Source organism: Rhinopithecus roxellana, chromosome 19 (assembly GCF_007565055.1).
Source record: "Rhinopithecus roxellana isolate Shanxi Qingling chromosome 19, ASM756505v1, whole genome shotgun sequence".
Classification (NCBI taxonomy): domain Eukaryota; kingdom Metazoa; phylum Chordata; class Mammalia; order Primates; family Cercopithecidae; genus Rhinopithecus; species Rhinopithecus roxellana.
This window is the reverse complement of record NC_044567.1, coordinates 62589916-62616743: the sequence shown is the minus strand read 5'-3', so window position 1 is coordinate 62616743 and position 26828 is coordinate 62589916. Positions and strand designations below refer to the sequence as shown.

Genomic DNA, 26828 nt, shown 5'->3' with positions numbered 1-26828 from the left:
AAAGATTTTTAGTTTTTTGAAAATTACAGAAGATGGTTAAAGAGAACCATTCCCGGCCGGGCGCGGTGGCTCAAGCCTGTAATCCCAGCACTTTGGGAGGCCGAGACGGGCGGATCACAAGGTCAGGAGATCGAGACCATCCTGGCTAATACGGTGAAACCCCGTCTCTACTAAAGAATACAAAAAACTAGCCGGGCGACGAGGCGGGCACCTGTAGTCCCAGCTACTTGGGAGGCGGAGGCAGGAGAATGGCGTGAACCTGGGAGGCGGAGCTTGCAGTGAGCTGAGATCCAGCCACCGCACTCCAGCCTGGGCGACAGAGCCAGACTCCGTCTCCAAAAAAAAAAAAAAAAAAAAAAAAAAAAAAGAGAACCATTCCCTTTCTGTCTCATCCCCAGGGTGTCAGGAACGGCTGTATCTCGGTCCAGAGGTTGCCTCACGCCAAGGATCTGAGTCAAACCCTTGGTAGTGAGGCTACAACAGACTCTTCAAGACTTCCTTCAAGACTTCCACAAGAACAGTATCTCTGTGCTTTAGGTTGATATATTTGGGGGGTTAGGGGGAGCTTGGAGCCAGAAAAGGACAAAAGACACAGCTTTGTGAGACTGAGAATGCAAGTCTGGAAGGCACACAACTCTACATGGCTACCAAATTACAAAAGCATTCCATCTGAGAGGCTGGTTGACAAGCTGAAGAGTTAGTTACATCAACATCTCAGGCAAATATACTCGCAGTCCCTGAAAGTCAGGGTGGCAGAAATGCAAACTGGTCATCATCGACACTGGTAGGAAGGGGACTGAGTCACTGAGAGGGCCAAAAAGAATGCCAGCATCTTTAAAGCACAGCCCAGAAAATATTTACCTAACTCCAAAGTTAGGAATAGAAATGAGCAGAATCCTACCCAACCCAGAAATCACACAACAGCATTTCAGGAGACATGGATGAAAATACAGAATGAAGGTCGGAAATGCTGGATCCCTAAGGACAGGCAGTTCTCTGCATCACATAATTTCAAAAAGATGAGTCCCAGATGGGGAAGGAGGGGCCCAGCCACACCTCAGTTAGCAATCCATGGCATCTGGCCTGAAGGGAAGGAGGTCTGTTGGGACTTGCACGGCTGCCGGGAGGGTGGACCAGACAGTGGTAGCTCCCTGTGGGCTGCGGAACCACAGGAGTGAGGTGGGGCTTCTGGGAGTCTCAGCTTCAGGTTACTTGGATCAACTGCCATCAATAAGGTCCCTCTGGCAGTGCAATGGAGCCAAGGAGGGGTCAGAGGGAGAATAATGAATAATGGTCATTGTTCCGCTTTGCATGAAATCACAACTTCCAACAACTACCAGAGTTTCTACCAGCAGTGTTCAGCTTATAATGTAGTGAGGACTCCCTCGGAAGGTGGCAGGACAAAGTCATAGCAGGCTTGGATTTCTTTCCCTTGGGACAATCAGAGTGACTTTCATGGCCTGCCTGCCTTTCTGTCTCCTGTGCAGATCTGGTCACCACCCAGCAGGTCACTCCACGAGCTTCTGGAAATTCCATGTCTCCCAGCTGTGCAAGGCAACCCTAGTGTTGCTGAGGAAAAGTCTAAAAAAGACCATCCATCGTGTTGAGTGCAGAGAAGTGCCAAATGCTAGGCAGGCTTGAGCATTCTCAACAGTTTAAGGCCCACATTACACTTCCAAGAGAAGGGTGGTAGATGGGTCACAAATCAGCAATGATCAAGGGCCATTTCCTTCTCTGTTCCTGGGTGAGTCATACTGTAATTCTGTTCCCTTCTAATCAGCACTCAAAAGATTACAGGGTATGGGCCAGGCGCGGTGGCTCACGCCCGTAATCCCAGCACTTTGGGAGGCCGAGGCAGGCGGATCATGAGGTCAGGAGATCAAAACCTTCCTGGCTAACATGGTGAAACCCCGTCTCTACTAAAAATACAAAAAAATTAGCCAGGTGTGGTGGCGGGCACCTGTAGTCCCAGGTACTCGGGAGGCTGAGGCAGGAGAATGGCGTGAACCTGGGTGGCAGAGCTTTCAGTGAGCTGAGATCGCATCACTGGACTCCAGCCTGGGAGAGAGAGCAAGACTCCGTTTCAACAACAACAAAAAAAAAGGGCCGGGCGCAGTGGCTCAAGCCTGTAATCCCAGCACTTTGGGAGGCCGAGACGGGCGGATCACGAGGTCAGGAGATCGAGACCATCCTGGCTAACACGGTGAAACCCCGTCTCTACTAAAAATACAAAAAAAACTAGCCAGGCGAGGTAACGGGCGCCTGTAGTCCCAGCTACTTGGGAGGCTGAGGCAGGAGAATGGCGTAAACCCGGGAGGCGGAGCTCGCAGTGAGCTGAGATCCGGCCACTGCACTCCAGCCTGGGCGACAGAGCGAGACTCCGTCTCAACAAAAAAAAAAAAAAAAAAAAAAAAAAAGAGATTACAGGGCATGGGAGATAGAACACAGGGGCAGGTGGACTAATAAAACCAAGACTGAGGATGAAGCATCTACTCTCCCACTCACATAGCACCCCATATGACACCCTAAACGTAGAACCCACTACAAGCTAACCACTATTCAAGTCTCACAATAACCCTATGAGGTAGACATTATTATTTCCATTTTGCACACAAGTAAACTGAGGTAAAACACAATGAAGCAGCTGACCCAATAAATGGCAATGTTGAAATTCAAGGCCAAATCTGTTTGGCTCCAAAGCCCAGTTATCCAGCTTCCCAACTTCCCACCTTCTCCCTCTAGACTAAGAGGCTGCAAAGGGTAGCAGTCTCTAGGAAGCTGTTGGTTTAACCACTGCGTAAGCCAACAACAAAGACCAAGAAGGAATAGCACCTCTCTAGGAATGATTCTCTAGCAGGTCAGACTGAAGCAGGTATTAAAACCCTGGACTTAAGGGAAGACAGCCAGAATTATTATCTTTCAGCTATGATGATCAGGGGAAACAGCTCTAGAGTCCATGGGGTCCCAGTAAGTCACAGTCCTACAGGTTTAATCACACAAACTGTGGGTGCTACCACCCTGTCCTTAGCCTAGAGACTTCCTGGGGACTCACAGAAAAAATGCTACGAAATCCTGAACTCTACTCAGTTCTTCTCCCTTCCTGGGTGAACAACCATGTGGACTTCCAATAAGAACACGAGCTTAAAGGATGAGTTATTCCTTCTGACCCAAGTAAAGAACATGGCCCGTTTCCTGTTCATCAGAGAACTTCATTAGAGGGAAACTGCAGACAGAGCATTCAACTATAAAAACCCATTCAGATTTTGCTAGTGTAATGTGCTTATTTCTGGATTTAACCTATATAGCTGAAGAAAATATGAGAATGAGGGAAATGATGTGAAAATCTGTGGGGCTAATGATTCGCGTCACCACTAGAACAAAACTTGGTGGATCTCAACTTTTGAGATCCAAAGTGCAAGCTTAAGCTCTGAGAGCTCCAGTTTGCTCTTCCGTTGGGCAGAGTAATTCTCAGTTCTCAGGGCTCTCCAGCAGTACAACAACAAAGGCACACAAACAACCTGTTTGCAATGGAGGTTTTTTTAAAAATCTCCATTTGGAATATTTTAAAAATTAAATTTTTTTTTTTTTTTTGCCCGGCACCACGGTTCATGCTCATAATCCCGGCACTTTGGGAGGCTGAGGCAGGCAGATCACTTGAGGTCAGGAGTCCGAGACTAGCTTGGCCAACATGGTGAAATGCCAGCTCTACTAAAAAAATACAAAAATTGGCCAGGCGTGGTGGTGTGCACCGATAGTCCCAGCTACTGGGGAGGCTGAGGCGGGAGAATTGCTTGAACCCCAGGAAGGAGGTTGCAGTGAGCTGAGATCACACCACTGCACTTCCAGCCTGGATGACAGAGTGAGACTCCGTCTCAAAAAAAATAAAAAATAAAAAATTTATTTTTTCTTACAGCAGTTTTATTGAGATATAATTCATACCTTACAACTCCCTTTTTTTTTTTTTTTGAGACGGAGTCTCTCTCTGTCACCAGACTAGAGTGCAGTGGCGTGATCTCGGCTCACCGCAACCTCCGACTCCCTGGTTCAAGTCATTCTCCTGCCTCAGTCTCCTGAGTAGCTAGGATTACAGGCACGTGCCACCATGCCCGGCTAATTTTTGTATTTTTAGTAGAGACAGGGTTTCACCATGTTGGCCAGGACCGTCTCCATCTCCTGACCTCGGGATTCACCCGCCTCGGCCTCCCAAAGTGCTAGGATTACAGGCATGAGCCACCGCGCCTGGCCTCATATACCATACAATTCTTCAGTGTTCATTTTTAACTGTTCATTTGTGTCATATTGCTATTATAATTACACAGTATAGCAACACTGAAAATGTTTATATATAGATAGAGACAAAGCTGGATGCAAAACATATGTTATTATTGGCAAACATAAAAGAAGAATAAAAATGGTTGTACGAGGCTGGGTGTGGTGGCTCACGCCTGTAATCCCAGCACTTTGGGAGGCCGAGGCGGTTGGATCATCTGAGGTCAGGAGTTCGACACCAGGCTGACCAACATGGAGAAACTCTGTCTCTACTAAAAAATACACAAAATTAGCCAGGTGTGTTGGTGCATGCCTGTAATTCCAGCTACTCGGGAGGCTGAGGCAGGAGAATCGCTTGAACCAGGGAGGTGGAGCTTGCAGTGAGCCGAGCTCATGCCACTGCACTCCAGCCTGGGCAACAAGATTAAAACTCCGTCTCAAAAAAAAAAAAAAAAAGTTGTACGGTTAGCATCATGGGATTAGGTGATTTTTATCCTTTTGCAACATACTCAATCTTGCTACAATAATTTGACAAAAATAAAAATAAACACAAATTGTATTTTTATAAAAATGTAACTCTGTCCATTAAAAACAAAGTCCAAGCTTAAGCTCTGAGAGCTCCAGTTTGCTCTTCCGTTGGGCAGAGTAATTCTCAGTTCTCAGGGCTCTCCAGCAGTGCATCAACAAAGGCACACAAACAACCTGTTTGCAATGCTGCAAAAGCACTCGGGACTCCTATCTCATACCACATCACATACCCTCCTAAACATCCTTCAATATCAGGAGGAATGCAACCCTTTGCTGCTTGTTTATGAAAAGCAACAGCATCTTCCTTTCAGATCCCAGAGTCCTGGAAGGGCAGCAAATACACCAGGAGCCCAGATGGGAAACACTTGTGCTCTGCAGCTACCCTGCAGAAGCTGCCCATGTTCTGGAGCCTGTGTTCAATAAAGAGAATATAAGATTTCAACCTGCAATGCTGCCTGCATGCAATTGCTGGCAGGTTCCTCAAAGTTCTTCCTATAATCAGCAGTCAACAACAAATTCCTGGGAGATTAGCCCCTCAGGCAGTTTTCAGATATCTGATTTTGGTACTTCAAAAGATCAGTAGTAATGCAAGGACAGTGGGAAGGAGTTGAGAGGAGAGTGGGTGAGGGAATTACCGAGTCAGCTCTGCCCAAAACAAATCCTTGTCTAGACTGTGAGTCAGTCACTCCAGTCAACTGGGAGACCTGGTCTTCTTCAGGGTGGATGTGAACAGCCACTGAGGCAGAGAACCACTCACCCGGCCGAGCCTCCAGAGAAGGCTAAGTGAGGACTTACCAAGGCCCCAATCTGGAAGTCTAGGACAATCTGCTGCCACAGTTCCCAAATTGTTACCTGGGGTAACCCAGCAAACTCACAAAGGTGCCACAGGATATTTAACAAAACTGTTACAAGAAACACAGCCTTACTCCACATGTCCCATACCACACACACACTTACATATATATTTTTTAAGCAGCTACTGAATTGTGAGGACAGTAATACTTATTGTCTGAAGCTAATGATGTAAGAAACAGAACCATTTGTTAGGCATTTTTTTTTTCTTTTGTTTTCAGACGGGGTCTTGGTCTGCTATCCAGGCTGGAGTGCAGTGGTGCAGATCTCGGCTCACGGCAACCTCCGCCTCCCAGGACCAAATGATCCTCCCATCTCAACCTCCCAAGTAGCTGGGACTACAGGCACACGCCACCATGCCTAGCTAACTTTTGTAGTTTTTGTAGAGACGAGTTTCACCATGTTGCTCAGGCTGGTCTGAAACTCCTGTGCTCAAGCAATTCTCCTGCCTCGGGTATCCCCAAGTGCTGGGATTACAGGTGTGAGCTCAGCCATCAGGCATTTCTTCTGGTTCTGGAGGTCTGTGAAAAACTATGGAGACACAAAGGGCAGTGAGCCAAGAAACTGTGGCACCTTCTGACCTACAGGATGAGGGCATATAATCGGACTTACTTACACTGCAAAGGCCAAGCACTGCTAACAAGTGCACTGTACACTGTGAAAAGCACCTTCATGTACATTCTCTCATGCTGCAGTCATCACCACCTTGTAAAGCAGGTCTCACGGCCCTCATTGCCCAGATGGAGCCGAGTGAAGCTTAAGTTATAGGCCTGTGGTTCCACAGCCAGAGGCCAGGGCACAACCCAGGTCTTCGGACCACAAGTCCACCAGACCAGCTCTAAGTTGTTTGTGAACTCCACATTTTAGTACTACTTTAGGGATCTAAGAATTTTTAAAATGTCTTCTTTTAACTGGGGTTATACACGCCTTTAAAAAAAATGCCAGAATAATTCCCCCCAACCCCCACCTGATGCCACCTCCCTGACCCAGAAAACGGAACTTTGTTTTTACAGATGTGCACTCCTGGGCCGGGAGGATTCTTTTCCTAGATCAGCACCTCAGGGAGGCCGGAGATCCCAGTTCCTCCCAGTTAGCTGGCAATAGGCTGCTCCATCTTTCTTGCTCCAGGCCCTCAATCCCCATGTTTGTTTTCAAAGGAAGGGTGTGTCAGGGACAGTGAGTGAGTGGAAACAGCTTCATCCACAGGAACTGTAGGAGTGGAGAAAAAAATAAACAAGGGAAACTGTCCAGGGCAACCGAGGTAAAAATGGACAAAGGAGAGTGGCAAAAGGGATGCCCGGGTGCCAAAGGTAAACGGGGGGAGGAAGCACTTCAGCCATCAGGCAGGCACACCTTTCCTGGAGTGAGGTGCTAGGCCCAAGACTGTCACTTCTGCTCTTTTTCCAGAACAGCAGTGCCACCTCCTGTTAATTTGCTGCTTACCGAAAAGGTAAAACCAGAAACTTGAAGTTAGAGACAAAAAAATAATGGAACAGAAGCACCAAGGCTTATCTCCCATGCAGCGCGCAGCCTCATTCTCCAATCCCCTGTTCACTAGTTTCGGGCAAACTCAGCACCTGCAGAGCCCAATCCCTGTTGCCCCAACCTAAAGGACAGGACCAAAGGCTCCCTGCACAGGTGGGCCAGGGTTAGTTCTTACTCACGCTCCCAAATGTGGGACTCTGCGTTCACAGGTAACCCCAAACATCAGAGCAATACAAGCTAGGGCAATTCCACAGTCTGTGCATTTTTTTTTTTTTTTTTTTTTTGAGACGGAGTCTCACTCTGTTGCCCAGACTGGAGTGCAGTGGCGTTATCTCGGCTCACTGCAAGCTCTGCCTCCTATGTTCACGCCATTCTCCTGCCTCAGCCTCCGGAGTAGCTGGGACTACAGGCGCCCGCCATCTCGCCCAGCTAGTTTTTTGTATTTTTAGTACAGACGGGGTTTCACCGTGTTAGCCAGGATAGTCTCAATCTTCTGGCCTCGTGATCTGCCCGTCTCAGCCTCCCAAAGTGCAGGGATTACAGGCATGAGCCACTGCACCGGCCCAGTCTGTGCATATTTTAAAGTCATCAGATTATAATAAAGTCAGAGAATACTCAACTTTGCTTATGTATAATGCCCAAGTCCTTTCCTAGGGGGTTCCCAGGGAACTCCTTGGCGTTTAATCCAATCTCTACCCACGCATTTCTTTTATGATGTTGATGACAAGTCACTTCTTAAAACTTGCCTGAGGCGGGTGGATCACGAGGTCAGGAGATCAGGACCATCCTGGCTAACACGGTGAAACCCCGTCTCTACTAAAAATACAAAAAATTAGCCAGGCATGGTGGCGGGTGCCTGTAGTCCCAGCTAGTAGGGAGGCTGAGGCAGGAGAATGGCGTGACCCTGGGAGGCGGAGCTTGCAGTGAGCCAAGATCATGGCACTGCACTCCAGCCTGGACGACAGAGTGAGACTCCGTCTCAAAAAACAACAACAACAACAACAACAAAAAACACAAAAAACTTCCCTGAAAAACCTCTAGAGACAGGGAGCTCACTACCTTATGAAACAGCTCAACCACTTTTGGCCAGAGATCACAAAAGGTCCTTCGTTATGTGAAGGTAAACTGTGGAATTCTACGCGCAGCTTCCAGTCTGCCTCAGGCTGCCTCAGCCTTTCCCTCAGCAGACCTTCAGACACCAGAGCGCAACCCCGGCTCTTCCCGAGTCTTCTCTCTTCCAGCTCTACCTTTTCCTCAGGTGATGTGCTTTTGAGTCCCCTCATCTTTATGACTGCTCTTCTCTGAGTGCACTCCAGTTTAAAACATGGAATCTGCTCTTCCAAAACAGGCCGACGACATGGTGTGACCACCCTGGGAAGTGTGCACAGGAGGAATTGGAAATGATGGTCAGTTCAGCCAATGCTACTGAACAAAGACACTCCAGACATACTGAGCTGAGTGCAGCCAGCCCGCTGGATCCGTGGTTTCGAATCCATGGCCAAAACTCACCTCCAGTTGAAAGTGTGTGTGTGTGTGTGTGTAATCGCACGCGTGTGTGTGTGTAATCGCACGCGTGTGTGTGTGTAATCGTGTCTGTGCTGACCATGCCAGACTTTTTTGCTTGTGTCATTATTCCCTAAACAACACAGTCTAACAACTAGTTACAAAGCAGTTACATTATATCAAGTAGTATAAGATGATTTAAAGTACACAGAAGGATTCCCAAGGCTAAATGCAAACACTACACCATTTTATACCAGAGACTTGAGCATCTGGTGGGGGGTCCTGGAACCCCCACAGATAGTGAGGGACAGCTGCATTTTACTTTTACTTAGTTGAACCTTGTAAAATCAATGAGACAGATTTTATGATGATTATTTTCCCGATGAGAAAAACTGAGGTTAAGGGACTTCACCAAGAAAACCCCGGTCTCATTCCAGAGTTTGAACTCCTCCCCACTATGCCAGGGCTGAATCATCTCACTCTGAATACTAACCCATCCTCAAAATGGCTCAAGACCCCATAAGGCTAACAACTTAACAGACATTTTCAGAGCAATAAAAACAGTTCTCAAACAACTATTGAATCGCTGACCCATGATTTCCGTTTTAGAATAATAGTAGTTTTTCTAAGGGGTCTGCAAAGTCAAAACTGTTTTAAGTCATTATTTTGTCTTTTTCATCGTGTTGACATTTGCACAAGCAATGGTGGGTAAACCGCTAAACTTTAGAACAAATTGAGGCGGCAGTACTAAACTGTAGCCACAGTCGTTATATGCTCACTTGATTTTAAAAAAACGGCTGGATGCAATCCCATGGGATTCCTATGCCTGTAATCCCAGCACTTTGAGAGGCTGAGGTGGGCACATCACTTGAGGCCAGGAGTTCCAGACCAGTCTCACCAACGTGGTGAAACCCCAACTCTACAAAAAAACAAAAATACAAAAATTAGCCAGGAATGGAGGTGCATGACTGTAATCCCAGCTACTCGGGAGGCTGAGGCAGGAGAATCGCTTGAACTGGGAGGTGAAGGTTGCAGTGGGCTGAGATTGCACCACTGCACTCCAGCATGGGCAACAAAGCGAGACTTCGTTTCAAAAAAAAAAAAAAAAGCCAGTTTCACTTAAGAACTGTCTGCCATAGGCCGGGCGTGGTGGCTCACGACGTCTGTAATCCCAGCACTTTGGGAGGCTGAGGAGGGTGGATCACGAGGTCAGGAGTTCGAGACCAGCCTGGCCAACATGGTGAAACCCTGTCTCTACTGAAAATACAAAAATGAGCCGGCCACGGTGGTGCGTGCCTGTAGTCCCAGCTACTCAGGAAGCTGAGGCAGGAGAATCGCTTGAACCTGGAAGGCAGAGGTTGCAGCGAGCCGAGATTGTGCCACTGCACTTCAGCTTGGGCAACAAAGTGTCTCAAAAAAAAAGAAAAAAGTTCTGCTAGAACAGTAAAAATGATTAGTTTTATGACATCTTGACACTGGAAAATACATCTCCTTAATATTTTGGGCACTGACATGAGAGGCATGCATAAATACTTCTGAGGCATAACAAAGTCAGATAAATGTCTCAGGGAAAAGTACACATAGCAACGCCCCCTTATCCCTGGGGTATACGTTCCAAGACTCCCAGTAGATGCCTGGAACCTCTGATAGTACTGAGCCCTACACATACTATGTTTTTTCCGTATACATACATATCTATGATAAAGTTTAATTTATAAACTAGTAAGAGATTAACAACAATAATAAGATATACTGTAATAAAAGCTACGTGAATGTGAACTCTCTCTCAAAATAGCTTACTGCATGTAATATTTTCAGACTGCAGCCGACCTCAGGTTACTGAAGCCACGGAATAGGATGGACTACCGTTTGTGATTATTTCAGTTACCAGTTGAATTGGCATTTTTCTTCAGGAAACACCATTTATATTTGAAAGAATGACAAACTAGTTATCTAGACTTGGTTATTTGGCAGACATTTTCTCAAGACCAAAGCCTGTTACTTCAGGGAAAGCTCTGATAGTACATATTGAAAATGATAAAACTCAAGTTTTCAAACAAAAATTATTAGAAACACGTTATCTTGAAAAATGTGTGGCCGGGTGCGATGGCTCACACCTGTAATCCCAGCACTTTGGGAGGCCGAGGCAGGCGGATCACCTGAGGTCAGGAGATCGAGATCATCCTGGCTAACACAGTGAAATCCCGTCTCTACCAAAAAAAAAAAAAAAAAAATTAGCCGGGTGCGGTGGCGGGCGCCTATAGTCCCAGCTGCTAGGGAGGCTGAGGCAGGAGAATGGTGCGAACCTAGGAGGCGGAGCTTGCAGTGACCCGAGATCACGCCACTGAACTCTAGCCTGGGCGACAGAGCGAGACTCCGTCTCAAAAAAAAAAGAAAAAAAAAAAGAAAAATGTGTTGCTCCTTATTGTGGGCTTGCTAAAAGGTTTCTAACATTTAATGATTTTCCGATGAGATCAGTTACGTCACTAAAAAATGCTACTTTTTTGATACCACAGAACAAAACGTGTCAACATTAAGATCTGTATAACTCAGTAAACCATCAATTTTCAAATCACCAGTGCCTGATGATATAAAATCATGTATGGGTAAAAGACCCATTCAAAGGGCAAGACAGACCATTGGATTTTAGGGAAGCAGAATACAAAGTTCACTGGTAAGGGTTCACATTCCATGATGTAACTAATCTTTCAAGGAAACTATCACCTGTTGAGTTCTGATAAAGTATCAAAGAAGAATACCTATAATGACCTGAATGCAAAAGCATTTATACATACCCAGTCATATTCTATTAAGCCAGACATTAAAGATTTGTAAAATGGTGACACAGTGCCACTCTTTGCATTAACATTTTTTGGGAAATACTTAGTTTTTCTAAAAATGTTATTTATGTTAATACGTAATAGGTTTGTTTGAGACAAGGTCTCAGTCTGTCACCCAGGCTGGAGTGCAGTGACAAGATCACAGCTCACCACAACCTCTACCTCCCAGGCTCAAGTGATCCTCCCACCTCAGCCTCTTGAGTAGCTGGGACCAGAGGCATGCGCCGCCACACCCGGCTAATTTTTGCATTTTTTATAGAGATGGGGTTTTATCACGTTGCCCAGGTTGGTCTCAAACTCCTGGGCTCAACCAATCTGCCTACCTCGGCCTCCCAAAGCTGCTGCAATTACAGGCACGAGTCACTGTGGCTGCCCGGGTTTGTTATTTTAAAATAAATAATTTAAAATTTTCTCAGTTTTAACTTATAAAATAGTAAACATCAATAGATAAAACCAAAATGAACAAAAACTCTGAGATCTTCAATTTTTAATTGTGTAATGTTTTGAGAACTACTGAAAAAAAATTAAAAGACCTTAAAAAACCAAAGTAGAGGCTGGGCGTGTTGGCTCACGCCTGTAATCTCAGCACTTTGGGAGGCTGAGGTGGGCAGATAATGAGGTCAGGAGATCAAGACCATCCTGGCCAACATGGCAAAACCCCGTCTCTACTAAAAATACAAAAATTAGCTGGGCGACATGGCATGTGTCTGTAATCCCAGCTACTCAGGAGGCTGAGGCAGGAGAATCGCTTGAACCTGGGAGGTGGAGGTTGTAGTGAGACAAGATTGCGCCACTGCACTCCAGCCTGGGCAACGAGAGCGAAACTCCTACTCAAAAACAAAACAAAAAAAACCCAACAAAAAACAAAAGTAGAAAGGAGAATGCCATCTAGTGGAGACGACAATTATGACAGTAATCTAATTGTTAAAATAAATGACACTTCTAATGAAGATCCACACTTGTAACATATTCTATTGTTAGAAACTTCGTATGTTCATGTGCACTGGGCCTGGTGGCTCACACCTGTAATCCCAGCACTTTGGGAAGCCAATGTCAGCAGACTGCTTGAGCCCAGGAGTTCAAGACCAGCTGGCGCAACATGGCAAAACCCTTTCTCTACAAAAAATAAAAAAAACTGCCAGGTGTGATGGCACACACCTGTAGTCCCAGCTGTTTGGGAGGCTGAGGTGGGAGGATTAATTGAGCCTGGCAGGTTGTGGCTGCAGTAAGCTATGATGGCACCACCGCACTCTAGCCTAGGTGACAGTGAGACTCCATCTGAAAAAACAAACAAAAAACCCAAAAAACTTCACACGCTTAAAGCAGAATGTTCAAAATTAAGAGTTTTTAATGTAAAAAATATTGTTACACATCAATTTTTAAAAATGTGGGCTGGGCACAGTGGCTCATGCCTGTAATCCCAGCACTTTGGGAGGCTGAGGCAGGCCTATCACTTGAGGCCATGAGTTCAAGACCAGCCTGACCAACATGGTGAAACACTGTCTCTATTAAAAATACAAAAAATTAGCTGGACGTCGCGGCTCACACCTGTAATCCCAGCTACTCAGGAAGCTGAGATAGGAGAATCACTTGAACCCAGGAGGCAGAGGCTACAGTGAGCCGAGATCACACCACGTACTCCAGCCTGAGCGACAGAGCAAGACTGTCTCAAAAAAATAAATAAATAAAATAAAATAAATAAAAATAAAATGTAAATGTGCCAGAGAGCTCTGGATTTCAGGTATATGCTATGTGGAAGACAGTCTGAGGCCGGCTCAAGCAGAAAGATGACAGGGCCAGGACTAAGATAAGAATATCACAGAAGATTCATGCTGGGGATCATCTGTAGTCCTTGGAGAAGACACGAGGACTCCTAAAGGCCTGGCAGCCACTGGGGATTGGAGAACATGAAAGCTGGCAAGCTCTCTCTAAATCCTTCTCCATCACCCTCCGAAAGAACTAAATCAAGTGACTTTGAGGGTTGGATTTTGTGTTCTGATTTCTGAGGGCTCCTCAAGAGGAATGGAAATTATTCCATGAAAACTTTTCATTCCACAGTAAGACTTGAAATGCACAGGAGTGAATGAGGAACAGCGAAGCACATCAGTCAGGGAGCAGGCAGGAACGACGGGGCTGTCAGCCATGATGTGGGGCTGAGAAGGGAAGCCTAAGCACAAAAGGTATTTCCACAATCTTCCCAGCTTCACCTTTTCTGGGTCCCTCCCACCTCGTTCTTTAGTGACTGCTACCAGACAGTAGTCAAGTCTGTTTTGTTTTTCATGTGGCCCTTACCCTGACTCACAAAGCCATGTCATTTCCCCAAGGATCTGATGCCTGTATCACAGGATTTTAGAAGGGGTGACCGCTAAGTGTATGTACCCTTCTCTCCAGCCAACTTCCCCAGGAGGCCTTCCAGCCCTAAGAAAAAGATGCAACTGTACCCAGAAAGACTCTAGGACCTACATCCTCCTTTCCCTCCACAACTGAAACCCAAACACTTAATGGCTCCCTGAGCATGTTTTCCATGCAGGCTCCAAGTCCTATATACCCTAAATATTAGGACAGATAAGACTATCACTACCGAGTGTTTTCGTTCTGAAAGCCTGAGCAGAGCTGTGACTGACTTTGAACTATGGGGCCATGGGTCTGCCCATACCATCTTGCCAGTTCTCAGGCAGGGCGAGTTCTTTGGCCTGGGTTTCAGGTTTTTCACTCAGCATAGAAAGTAGGTTGCATCTACAGTTTTCAGGGGTTCTTTTTTTCCCTCCTGCATGCTCGTGCCAAAACTTTCTTTCTTGGTAAAACACACTCTTACCTTTCTCACTCACAACCTGTCATGATTTTAGTGGCTACACACAGTTCTATCCAATAACAGAATCAGCTCAAATATGGAACAGCTCACACTGTATTTTCAAGTATATTACTGTTTTAGATTATAATTTGGCATACATCTCCTAAATTTTATTAGGTCATCTTGAAAGTTACAGCTGGTTTCCAAGCAGTTTTTTTTTTTTTTTTTTTTTTGAGACAGATTCTTATTCTGTTGCCCAGGTTGGAGTGCATTGGCAGATCTTGGCTCACTGCAACCTCTGCCTCCCGGATTCAAGTAATTCTCCTGCCTCAGCTTCCCCAGTAGCTAGGATCACAGGTGCGCATCACCCACCAGTCTCACCAGTTAATTTTTGTATTTCTAGTAGAGAACGGGTTTCGCCACACTGGCTAGGCTGGTCTTGAACTCCTGACCTCAAGTGATCCGCCCACCTCGGCCTCCCAAAGTGCTGGGATTACAGGCGTGAGCCACCGCGCCCGGCCTCAAAGCAGTTTTTAACTGCAAAACGTGGTCCTTATTCCCCGGAGGTCTAGAGTGATAGAATTAAGTCTTTTTCTTTGGGGGCACGGGCGGGGGGGAAGGTTTTCCTCATAAAGAAATGACTCTTCAACAAGTACACATTTCTAATGGCCAATGCACAGCACAGCAGCTTAACCAACACAAGGGTGTCTTAACCTTCACGACAGATCGTTAAGGAATGTGATAGGAATTGCTACAAACTACTCTTGGCTGCTACTAGGATGGAACTATGAGAATAGTTATGTTGTTCTGAAAAAGACCATTTCGCACAGCTTGCCCAAAAGTGGATGGACACACCCCCGGGAAAATGAGAATTAGACCCACCATCCCCGAGAGCTGGGGAGAGGCCTCATTTTGGTCTGACCTTCTTATAGCCTGTCGTTCACTTCTAGATGACTAAAGAGAACCCAAAGCACGCGAGGCGGCCCTTACACCTTCCTGAGTCTAGAAACAGACTAATCCACCTGCAGGGCAGAGACACTTAAAGCCCCACCTGGGATGCAGAATGCAAGTGGGTTGTTGGACTCAGCCAAGCCTCTCGCCTTTCTAGTCAGGAGATATGGCACAATCTGAAAGGCTGGAAATCCAATGTGTCTCAGGATTTGTTCATTCCCGAGTCGTCTCCAGGTTCTTTCTTTATAGTTTATTTCATCCCAGAAAATGTCCACACAGGTGCACAGTTTGTCAGTGAGACAGATCTTGACCAGACATACGAACTGAGCCATAATGTTCAAACACCTTGTTTGCATCCAGCCACCCACCACAGCCAACACCAAATACCTTTGGGTCATCAGCCTCAGGTTTTTCAGTCTCTGAATCGTCATCTTCCTACAAGACAAAGAATTTAGAGGATTAAGCTTAAAGGAGCGGGCCTGAGGAGTCTCACATGCATAACTAGAGGCTGCAGCAAACAGCCCATTTACCCAGCTGGGGTCATCCCACCAAGAATCCCTCCCCTACCATATAACTCAGAACCAGAGAAAAATAAGGGGAAAAAGAGATATTCTGGGGGGGGGGGGGAACAAAAAAGCATCAGCAGCTCAAAGTCAAGTTACTCTAGTAGTGAGACAGTCCACATCAATGAAGATGCCCGAGTTAAAAATTACATACATAAAAATGGAGAAAGATTGCAATATGTTTCAGGAAAGAGTAAGATCAGGCCACACAATAAAACAGGCATCATGTTTCCACTGAAATATCAGTTATTTCAAACCAGGATTATGAGCCTTCTTTCTGTTTCTTACACATATGTACATCAGACTCAGACCTACTGTAACACTGTTCAACACCAAGTGCCAAGGCTTACACACAGCTATATCACAGCACAACCAGCATTTGCACTAACATCAACACAGGAAGGTAGGCATCAAATGACCAGAGCAAGTGACCTGGGAAAGGCAGGACTAAAGGGCAATGCCCAACCTTTCAGGAGTCCCAGTTGAGTGGGCTCTGCTTCCACCCAAGTGCTCCCAGAACTGCCAAAGACCCATTCTACCCAGTCCTGTTCCTTATCCAAATGAGGTCAGCCTGACACAAAGCATCACACATGGTAAGACATTCTCCAAAGTGAGCCCGCCATTCCACTGAATACTAACACTGATGCTATGAAGGTCAAAGGTCAGGAGCAGATGCTGGACCAGCTACCTTATTAGCTGGCTAAATCCATGTCACCTTCACTACCCAGAACACTCCCAATGCACAGAAACCTTTAACTAAATACCCAGGAAAAAATGGTTTCATTTGAAACTGCTATTTTCAACAAAGCTACACTTCAGCCCAAATGTTACAGAGTACTCCATATATTAATATAAATACCACCTGAGATTTGAACAAACTAGACTGATGATTTGGAGACTTAACTGTCCTGTAAGGTGCCAGTGAGTCCAAGGCTTTAAATGCAATCTCCATAATCTCCTTAAAATGAAATCAGTCACGCCAAATAAACAGAGATGGAGCTCAAATACAATCACATTTCAGAATCTCTACAATAAGAGCTGATAAGAGGATTTTACTAAAACATGAAATGAAGCTTAAACATGATGAAAATTCTAAGCAAAGCAAATATGAAACACTTCAAAAACACATTATGCAAATGTACTAAGGAGTTATGAATATTAAGCCAGAATGTGTGTACTTCAGAAAAGTCAGAAAACAACTTGCAAAACTTTTCTGAATAATTTCAGCCAACTCTGAATTATCAGTATTAATGGATGGGGCTAAAGACATAAAAATATCTCCCAAAATGCATAATGTACAAAATGCATTTCTGTTTGTTGTGGAAATAATTTTTTTTTTTTTTTTTTGAGATAGAGTCTGGCTCTGTCATCCAGGCTGGAGTGCAATGGCGTGATCTCGGCTGACTGCAACCTCTGCCTCCCGGGTTCAAGCTACTCTCCTGCCTCAGCCTCCTGAGTAGCTGGGACTACAGGTGCACGCCACGATGCCCAGCTAATTTTTGTATTTTTAGTAGAGACGGGGTTTCACCATGTTGGCCAGGATGGTCTTGATCTCCTGACCTCAGGATCTGCCCACCTCAGCCTCCCAAAGTGCTGGGATTACAGGTGCGAGTCACCCTGCTTGGCTAGAATGAATTTTAATGCTAACATTTACATACCAACATGTAACAAAAAATTCAAACAAATAATATATTTTAAGTGTTTCAACTAAAACTGTTGCTAAGTAGTCAGATTCGACATCGAGACTCAACTCTGCGTGTCTCGTGCTAAGAACCAGCCTCAATTTCTTTGTGTTTTCTGCAAACTTAAATTCTGACTCATGCTGCTCAGGTGATTATGTGTCTAAAACCTTTCTTGTTAATAATAGCACAGATTCTCCTTTCTCCAGCACCTACTGAATTTCAGGCAAGATTTGTGATCAAGATCTAAGGGCATCATAATAAAAAGTGCCAAGTAAAATGTCAAGAAAGAAGAAGGCCAGGGCCGGGCGCGGTGGCTCAAGCCTGTAATCCCAGCACTTTGGGAGGCCAAGACGGGCGGATCACGAGGTCAGCAGATCGAGACCATCCTGGCTAACACGGTGAAACCCCGTCTCTACTAAAAAATACAAAAAGCTAGCCGGGCGAGGTGGTGGGCACCTGTAGTCCCGGCTCCTTGGGAGGCTGAGGCAGGAGAATGGTGTAAACCCGGGAGGCGGAGCTTGCAGTGAGCTGAGATCCGGCCACTGCACTCCAGCCTGGGTGACAGAGCGAAACTCCGTCTCAAAAAAAAGAAGAAGGCCAGGCATGGTGGCTCACACCTGTAATCCCAGCACTTTGGGAGGGTGAGGCAGGGGAATCGCTTGAGGCCAGTTTGAGACCAGACTGGGAAACATAGTGAAACGTCGTCTCTACAAAAAAATTCTTTTAAAATTTTAAAAATTGGCCGGGTGCAGTGGCTCACGCCTGTAATCCCAAGCACTTTGGAAGAATGAGGTGGGTGGATCACCTGAGGTCAGGAGTTAGAGACCAGACTGGCCAACATGGTGAAACCCCACCTCTATGAAAAATACAAAAATTAGCCGGGCGTGGTGGCAGGTGCCTGTAATCCCAGCTACTCAGGAGGCTGAGGCAGGAGAATCGCTTGAACCTGGGAGGCGGAGGGTGTAGTGAGCCAAGATCGCGCCACTGCATCCTAGCATGGCCGAAAGAGCAAGATTCCGACAAAATAACAGTATTACTAATAAGTCAGCTGGGCATGGTGGTGCCCACCTGTAGTCCCAGCTACTGGGGAGGCTGAGGAGGGAGGATCACTTGAGCCCAGGAGTTCAAGGCAGGAGTGAACTATCTATGATCACACCAGTACACTCCAATCTGGGCAGCAGAGTGAGACACTACCTCAAAAAAAAAAAAAAAAAAAAAAAAAGAAGAAAAAGCAGGTGAAAACGAATTTTCCTTTATCTTGTTAACAAACTGACAAAATTTAAATGAGCCCCATCCAAGATTAAAAACAATGCAGAGTTGATTGTAGATATAAATGATACACCAATTAGGATGAATGCCTGCTATAAATGGAGTAAATAATTTAAACTGGGAAAAATCAACATAAAACACCCGTTGATATCTGGGTTAAATAAAATAATCCACTATCTTTCCCCCCAAATTTCAACTCAAAGATTAATAAAAAAAGATCCATGTGAAAATAAATTTTCAAACAGAACTGTTATTCAACCCAGTTTCTTCCACTAATACTAAAACAAAAGTGGAGCGCAAGGGATGAAGCTAGCCGTGAAATGGAACACTGTTGGCACAGTTCCAAAATCTGACAAATGAAATTGCGCTTTCAGTAGCTCTGGATCTGGGAGATTTACCTACCGACTGTCTACTGTTCTCATCCTCTTCTTCTTCATAACCATCTTCATCACCCCCTAGACGAGAAAAGTCATCCTCCCCATAGGCATCAGATACCAATCCGCCTTTCTCCTCTGAAAGGTTAAAAAACAAACAAAAAAAAAGCAGGAAAAAAAAAATCAAGAGTTACAATGTAAGAAAAAATGTCTAGAGATTTGAGTGGCCAAGACTATCTCTGAAGATACAAGGGGAACCTAAATCTCATGTTAAGTGACAATAGGCCCAGATTCGGCTCTCTGAGAAGGGCATTATTTAGTGAATAAAATCTTTAAAAGGTCAGGGAACAAAACCAAGTACTAAATTCTGTTTCTAATGCTATAAACACTAAGCAAACACTATAGTGTTTACAGCAAACTATCAGAGAATTTTCTGACTGGAAGAGACCCCACAAAATCACAAAACATGAAAGTACCTAACCTAATCCAATCCCCTTCACTTTCCAGATGAGGAAGCTAAGGGCCAGATATGTTGTTAGGTAACTTGTTCTCTATCCTCCCAAAGAAATCTATTTCCATTGTCTAACATTGTACTTCTCAACCTGAGGAGGAGAACATCACCGATAGACTTTAAAAATTCACAAAATAAGAAAAATCACCCGGGATCCTTAAAAAGTTCACAAATGCCCACATCCTACCCCAGTTCTACCGAATTAAGATTCTCTCGCTTTGGGGATCAGGTACGTTTTTATTTTTAAAAGCTCCAAGCTGTGTTTAGGGCACATTCTTAACTAAAAGCTATAAATTTAACAAACACAATCTTTACCATCTTCCACGTATGTTTTACTCATCGCTCTCCCTCATCAAACAACGAGCCCAGGGGGAACAGGCTAGCAGCCACTCCCTCTTCGTCCATCCCTCTGTCCATCACTATAACCGGCACGGAGACTTTGAGTAAGTTTAGGCAGATTAATCGGAACAATAGAAAGGAGATTCTTCATTCTTAGTCCAGAGTCTCTAATGCTCTATCTCATCTAGGACCCCGGGCCATTCTTCGGGGTCCAGTGCTTGGAGCACAATGACCATCTAGTTCCCTTCCGCCCAGCGAGGGGTACAGCATTCCGGGCAGACACCAGATTCCCTCTCCCAGCTTCCCACTTGGCCCTTACCAGCCGCGCTGCCCATCGCCTCGATTCCAGCCTCGCCATCAGACTCGGGCTCTGAATCTTCCGCGTAAACTGCAAGGGACGACAGAACATTCTTCTTCCCCGCCATCTTATTCCCACAGCCCCGGCGTGGCTCACTCCTATGACTCAAAGACGCCGACTTCCGGGCGGAAAGGCAGGTTCTCTCAGATCCCAGGAGACCCCGCGCCACACTGGAAACCAATCAAAACGGCAGTTTCCTGCGCCTGGCTCCGCCCTCATGCCGGCGCTCGCGTACGTCATCACTGCGCGACGGATATAAGATTGTGTGGGTTCTGGCTAAAGCTTAATTCCCAGCGCTTTGGCTTCTCTGAGTTGGTATTGTGTACGGGGGTCTTCGAATAGTTCCGGAACCAGCCAGCTGCAGCGGCCCAGTAAGGGCCTTTAATTCTTGGGCCGACCACTGCCGGTTCTGATATCTTAGGGTGAAGAGAGGGAGGTGTCGGCCGGCCAAGAGAGAAAATTGCGGATCTTGGGCTCAGGAAGAAGGGAGAAGGGGGTCGGGGTCCCGGGGTGGAATAATGGTTGTCGTGGTTGCACTTATAGAAGAAGGAGCAGGTGGTGGATCTTAGGAAAACGGTTCCCCGTTCTCCAAACTGTTCTGAAGACATTTGTGTTTCTTCTCTTGATCTGATTTCTAGCTCTGTGCTATACCGTGGCCTGGAATAGTTCAATGTATTTATTTTCATTGAGCGTAAAAGTGGAGATGTTAATTACCCAGGAATGCATTGCTTGAGGCAGTTCACTTTCAGCTTTAATACTTAAAAATAATATATTATTTAAGTATAACATAGCAATTTGTTACAGAAAAATAAGCTGTATTTTTAAAGCAAAACAGAGGGTTCTCGTGGCAACCTTTTACCACCTTTGCCTTAACCTTTGGCCACTGTTCTTGGCTAAGATGAGCAGCCGCCATACCACCTTTCCTCTTGACCCTGAGCGGCGAGTCCGGAGTACGCTGAAGAAGGTCTTTGGGTTTGACTCTTTTAAGACGCCTTTACAGGAGAGCGCGACCATGGCTGTAGTAAAAGGTAACATTACCAAGGTACCTTCCTTTAAATTTATGCTGGCTATACCATAATGCTGTGGCAGAACACCCTCCTCCTGATCCTTCGCACTGCCTCACCTTTGGTCCATAACTGGATTTGGAAATCTTTAGAGTTGTCACCCAAAGCTTGTAGTTTCATTTATTTGTTTTAATTAGAGACACAGGGTCTTGGCATGTTGCTTAGGCTGGTCTCCAAATCCTGGGCTCAGGCAATTCTCCCACGTCGGCCTCCCAAGGTACTGGGATTACAAGCATGAGCCACCACACCTGGCCCAAAGCTTGTAGTTTTAATGGCAGAACCACCCGGCTGGTCTATAGTTCATAGCCAGATCTACACATGGTCTTTGAAAACACTTCAGATTCTCATTATTGTTCGTTTGTACACACAAACGAACAGCAACAGTGAGGGTGGCAGTAGTAACTTAACTTGGTCACTGGCCTTCTAGGTAATTCCCTTGTTGAAGACTGAGTGGCCTGGGTCCCAGATAGAGAAAGAAAGAGTAATAATGTTATAAACCTGAGATATGGTGACAAATGGAAGTTGCCAGGAGGCGAGCAGCAATGTAATATTAATGATACATGTCTAAACAAAAGCTCTCTAAGTAATGTCCTCCCATGTCTACACAGATGTGCTCACTCATCTAGCAGTACTCTGCTTTCATGGCTGTTTAGTTAAATCATCCATATCACAGCAGACTCAGACTTCTTTTTTTTTTTTTATCCCCGAGACAGAGTCTTGCTCTGTCACCCACGCTGGAGTGCAGTGGCGCAATCTTGGCTCACTGCAAGCTCCGCCTCCCAGGTTCAAGCAGTTCTCCTGCCCCAGCCTCCCGAGTAGCTGTGATTACAGGCACATGCCACCATGCCTGGCTAATTTTTGCATTCTTAGTAGAGACAGGGTTTCACCATGTTGGCCAAGCTGGTCTCAAACTCTTGACCTTGTGATCTGCCTGCCTCGGCCTCCCAAAGTGATGGGATTACAGGCGTGAGCCACCGTGCCCGCCCCAGACTTTTTAAATCTTGTTTTTAACCATTACTAGAAATGGTTTGGGCATGTATCCAAATTTCCCAGGATCCTTGCCTTTTTCATAGAAAGGACAGGAGAGGTATTAGCATTACATTGAGACCCTTCCATGTGCCAGACACTTTGCTAGGTACTTTTCCTACATTCTCATTTAATTTTCAGCAACTTCAATGAAAAGGCAGGAAGCACTGAGATATTGTTGTCTTGTATTTTTGCAGGTAACAAGGATGTTTTTGTGTGCATGCCCACAGGGGCAGGAAAATCCCTGTGCTATCAGCTCCCTGCTCTGTTGGCCAAAGGCATCACCATTGTAGTCTCTCCTCTCATTGCTTTGATTCAGGTGAGGCTTAGGGCAACGAAGATGGTAGCCCAAAAAGATTCGGGGAAGGTTTTTTGAGGCTGGAAATTTCACTTCTCTATTGGTCTTTTGCCTCTTCTTTTCTTTTCTCTTTTCTTTTTTTGAGACAGAGTCTTACTGTGTCGCCTAGGCTGAAGTGTGGTGGTGCGATCTCGGCTCACTACAGCCTCCGCCTTCCGGCTTCAAGGAATTCTTGTGCCTCAGCCCCCCAAATAGCTGGGATTACAGGTGTATGCCACCCTGTCCGGCTGATTTTTGTATTTTTGGTAGAGATGAGGTTTCACCATGTTGGCCAGCTGGTCTCAAACTCCTGACCTCAAGCGATCTGCCTGTCTGGGTCTCTCAGAGTGCTGGGATTACAGGCGTGAGCCGCCGCACCCGCCCCTGCCTCTTGTTTTCTATGATTTGCCTATCTCATTCGCTGTATTGGGTTTCTGTTTTTCCCCAATGTAGTGTTCTCCACTGGTGCATATCACTCTGGGGGGTTATGAATGACTCCTCTGAGGTCCTTCACCCTCCCTTGTTATTTTTTTGTCCAGAGGAGTATGAAACTGTATTTGTACACACATATACACTCAGTCTCACGTATATACGCATGTGCACTTGTGATGTTGGGATAGAAGTTGCAGATGGATAGATAGCTAAGTTGGTATGGGGAATCCCTGGTGTCCTGCTTATTTTGGTAAGGGCACAGTATGTGAAACAGAAAAAAAGATGAGAAACTGGCTGGGACCTTATTAACATCTGCTCTACAGGTGTTCTGACTATTTAAGGCCTGCAGATGGGCTGATAGAATCAGAATTGAGGAAGTGTGGCTGTATGGGTAAGAGTCATCCACCATGAAGAAAGGTAGAGAGACAGGGAACAACAGCAATAACTTGGTGAGTGTTCACCAGGTCCCAGGCTTTGTGCTAAGTGCTTTACATACATTAATTTCACCTCTGAGATGTAAATTTTAAGTTATACAACAATTCTGTTAGATAGAATTGTATAAATTGTTCAGAGGGTAAGAAACAGCCAGCGAGCATGTGGTGATTAAGTGAGCCAGGATGAATCTAAATCTGAAGTCTGTTTGACTTCAGAGCCTGTCCTCTAAACCACTTTACCTTCCATAAAGGTTGAGCATCCCCAATGCAAAAATCCGAAATCTGAAATGCTCCAAAGTCCAAAAAATTTTAGTGCTGACATGACGCCACAAGTGGAAAGTTCCACACCTTTCTGACCTCATGTGATGGACTGCGGTCAAAATTCAGTCAAAACTCTTTTTTCATGCACAAAATTATTAAAAATATTATATAAAATTACACCTAGGCTATATATATAAGGTATACATGAAAAAAATGAATTTCCTGTTCAGACTTGGGTCTCATCCTCAAGAGATCTCATTATGTATATGCAATCTGCAAATATTCCCAAATCTGGGAATATCTGAAATCTAGAACACTTTTGATCCCAAGCATTTGATAAAGGATATTCAACCTATACTACTTCTATGCAAAGAAAAGACATAGTGGAGGGTGGGAGGAGCACAGTTTATGACTGGGAAATCCTCCAGGGACTTGCAGTGACGTTTACCTGAGTCCTGAGGGCCAATTATAGCCCCTTTCTCTTTTCTTAGGACCAGGTGGACCACTTGCTAGCCCTAAAGGTACGAGTAAGTTCCCTGAACTCAAAGCTCTCTGCACAGGAAAGGAAGGAGCTGCTTGCTGACCTGGAGCGAGAAAAGCCCCAGACCAAGATTCTGTACATCACCCCGGAGATGGCGGCTTCCTCCTCCTTCCAGCCCAGCCTGAACTCCCTGCTGTCCCGCCACCTGTTGTCTTACTTGGTGGTGGATGAAGCTCATTGTGTTTCCCAATGGGGGCATGACTTTCGTCCTGACTACTTGCGTCTGGGTGCCCTGCGCTCCCGCCTGGGACATGCCCCTTGTGTGGCTCTGACTGCCACAGCCACCCCACAGGTCCAAGAGGACGTGTTTGCTGCCCTGCACCTGAAGAAACCAGTTGCCATCTTCAAGACTCCCTGCTTCCGGGCCAACCTCTTCTATGATGTGCAATTCAAGGAACTCATTTCTGATCCCTATGGGAACCTGAAGGACTTCTGCCTTAAGGCTCTTGGACAGGAGGCTGATAAAGGGGTGAGGCACTGAGGTGGAGGCCAAGCAGCTGTTAGAGCAGTGGGGTGTGACATGCAGCATGGAGATGGAGATTGGTCTTCTAAGACCTTTGCTTTTTCTAGCTTTCTCAGCCAGGCTTCTTAACACTCGGGCACAAAAAGAATTGTCCCTTTGGTTTCCTGGCATTGTCCTCCTTACCATGGTTTCCTTGTCCTGGATCCTTCTGTGGAAGGCAAGCAGCCAGCCCCTCTGTGTGAGGCCTCTGCAGACCCATGCAAAGTTCGTGAAGAGGAGGCAGAGAAGTTAAACAGGTTGAGTTTTGAGCAGCTTTTGGCCTGCCTTTTTTTTTTTTTTTGAGGTGGAGTTTCTCTCTTGTTGCCCAGGCTGGAGTGCGGTGGCGCGATCTTGGCTCACCGCAACCTCCGCCTCCCAGGTTCAAGCGATTCTCCTGCCTCAGGCTCCCAGGTAGCTGGGATTACAGGCATGCGCCACCACGCCCAGCTAATTTTGTATTTTTAGCAGAGACGGGGTTTCTCCGTGTTGCCCAGGCTGGTCTTAACTCCTAGCCTCAAGTGATCCTCCCACCTTGGCGTCCCAAAGTGCTGGGATTACAGGCATGAACCAGCCTGGTCCTGCTTTTTATAAAGTGAGAGAGCCTTACTGGGTGTTTTGCCTCAGAGGAGACTGAAACTGACGAGGGAAGGAACACAGAGCTGCTTTTAGAGCAGGGTACACTACACTGGGCCTATTGTTCTGTTCTTGCCATGCTTATTTTCTTCCTGCATCTCCCCATTCAGTTGTCTGGCTGCGGCATTGTCTACTGCAGGACTAGAGAGGCTTGTGAACAGCTGGCCATAGAGCTCAGCTGCAGGGGTGTGAACGCCAAGGCTTACCATGCAGGTAAGGGGCGCCCAGGCCACTTGGTTCTCTTCACCCTCAGAGGCTTCTTGGTGGGTCTCTTGTTCTTTACAGATCCTGATTATCAGGTGACCCACCATCTTATTGCAGATACTCAGGCAGAGCTAAAGTGATTCACTTAAATCCCCTAAAACGAGTCTAGACATGAATGAGGTCTAAAATGAGAATTGTGACTCCCGAGTTCTTCCCGCTGTATATGCCTCCCCAGCAGCAGGTGATAAGTTTTTACAAGCCAAGGTAATGCTGTTGTAGGAAGAGCACAGGCTTTGGGGGCCAGCAGGCTTGGGCTTGAATCATGGCCCAAACCTTTGCCAAATGCTCTGTGCCACACATAGGCTAGGGTCTTTGTGCCTGTCAGCTGAGGCTCAGTAAAGTTAAGCGCCTGATGTAAGGTCGGACAGCTGGGAAGTGAAATATCCAGGGTTTGTGAAGTGCCTAGCACACAGTGTCAAACCCAAAACAGACCCCGGGGAAACCCAAGGGAAATGTGAGTTCCCTTCTCCATCTTTCCCTCCTTCACAGGGCTGAAGGCCTCTGAAAGAACGCTGGTGCAGAACGACTGGATGGAGGAGAAGGTCCCTGTAATTGTTGCAACCATTAGTTTTGGGATGGGAGTGGATAAAGCCAACGTCAGGTGAGCTTTGGTTATTGCCCTGCCTTTCTGGTCTGGGCCTGGCTCCGGGTGGATTGCCTAGTGCTATGCCCAAAGGACGAGGTGCATGTACTCCTTCGAGGGCCAGAGGGGAAGGAAGCTCCAGGAGAGAGTCCTTAGAATACAGCCTGAATGCTGACAGTTCCTGTGCGGCCTGCTCCCAGGTGACTGCACAGCATGATTCTGTCACCCTCGCCCAGGACGGGGCAGCATGCAGTCCATCAGGCTTGTCCTTTAACACAGCCCTGTTCACTCACATCTCAGTAGGTGGTTCCTATGAGGAGGTGGGAATAAAGGAACTGTAGTCATGCACCTCATATTAATGTTTCGGTCAATGACTGCATAGACTGAGATGCTGTAAGACTAATGGAGTTGAAAAATTCCTATCGCCTAGTGATTT

General features: G+C 46.0%; 2 protein-coding genes across 11 annotated transcripts in view; one reads left to right on the top strand and one right to left on the bottom strand.

The window, feature by feature from the left end:
* Positions 1–20638, bottom strand: part of SAP30BP (SAP30 binding protein) — a 43618-nt gene extending 22980 nt beyond the window's left edge. For 2 of the 6 annotated variants that reach the window (XM_010387592.2, XM_010387593.2), the window contains exons 1-3: positions 20277–20525; positions 19136–19245; positions 15607–15654 (exon numbers count right to left, since the gene is read on the bottom strand). In XM_010387592.2, the coding sequence (XP_010385894.1) occupies positions 15607–15654; positions 19136–19245; positions 20277–20382 (264 nt within the window). In that variant the 5' untranslated portion in view covers positions 20383–20525. Of the gene's footprint in view, positions 1–15606; positions 15655–19135; positions 19246–20276 lie in introns of all 6 variants that reach the window. The other 4 variants (XM_010387594.2, XM_030922484.1, XM_030922483.1 and 1 more) reach the window with 4 other exon arrangements.
* The window catches only part of RECQL5 (RecQ like helicase 5), a 40180-nt gene continuing 33915 nt past the window's right edge, over positions 20564–26828 (top strand). For all 5 annotated transcript variants that reach the window (XR_750571.2, XR_004054842.1, XR_004054843.1 and 2 more), the window contains exons 1-6: positions 20564–20727; positions 21200–21343; positions 22603–22724; positions 24361–24879; positions 25656–25758; positions 26299–26410. Coding sequence is in view for 2 of the 5 variants with exons in the window: in XM_010387589.2 (XP_010385891.2) it covers positions 21214–21343; positions 22603–22724; positions 24361–24879; positions 25656–25758; positions 26299–26410 (986 nt within the window). In the remaining 3 variants the exon portion in view is untranslated. The remainder of the gene's footprint in view (positions 20728–21199; positions 21344–22602; positions 22725–24360; positions 24880–25655; positions 25759–26298; positions 26411–26828) is intronic.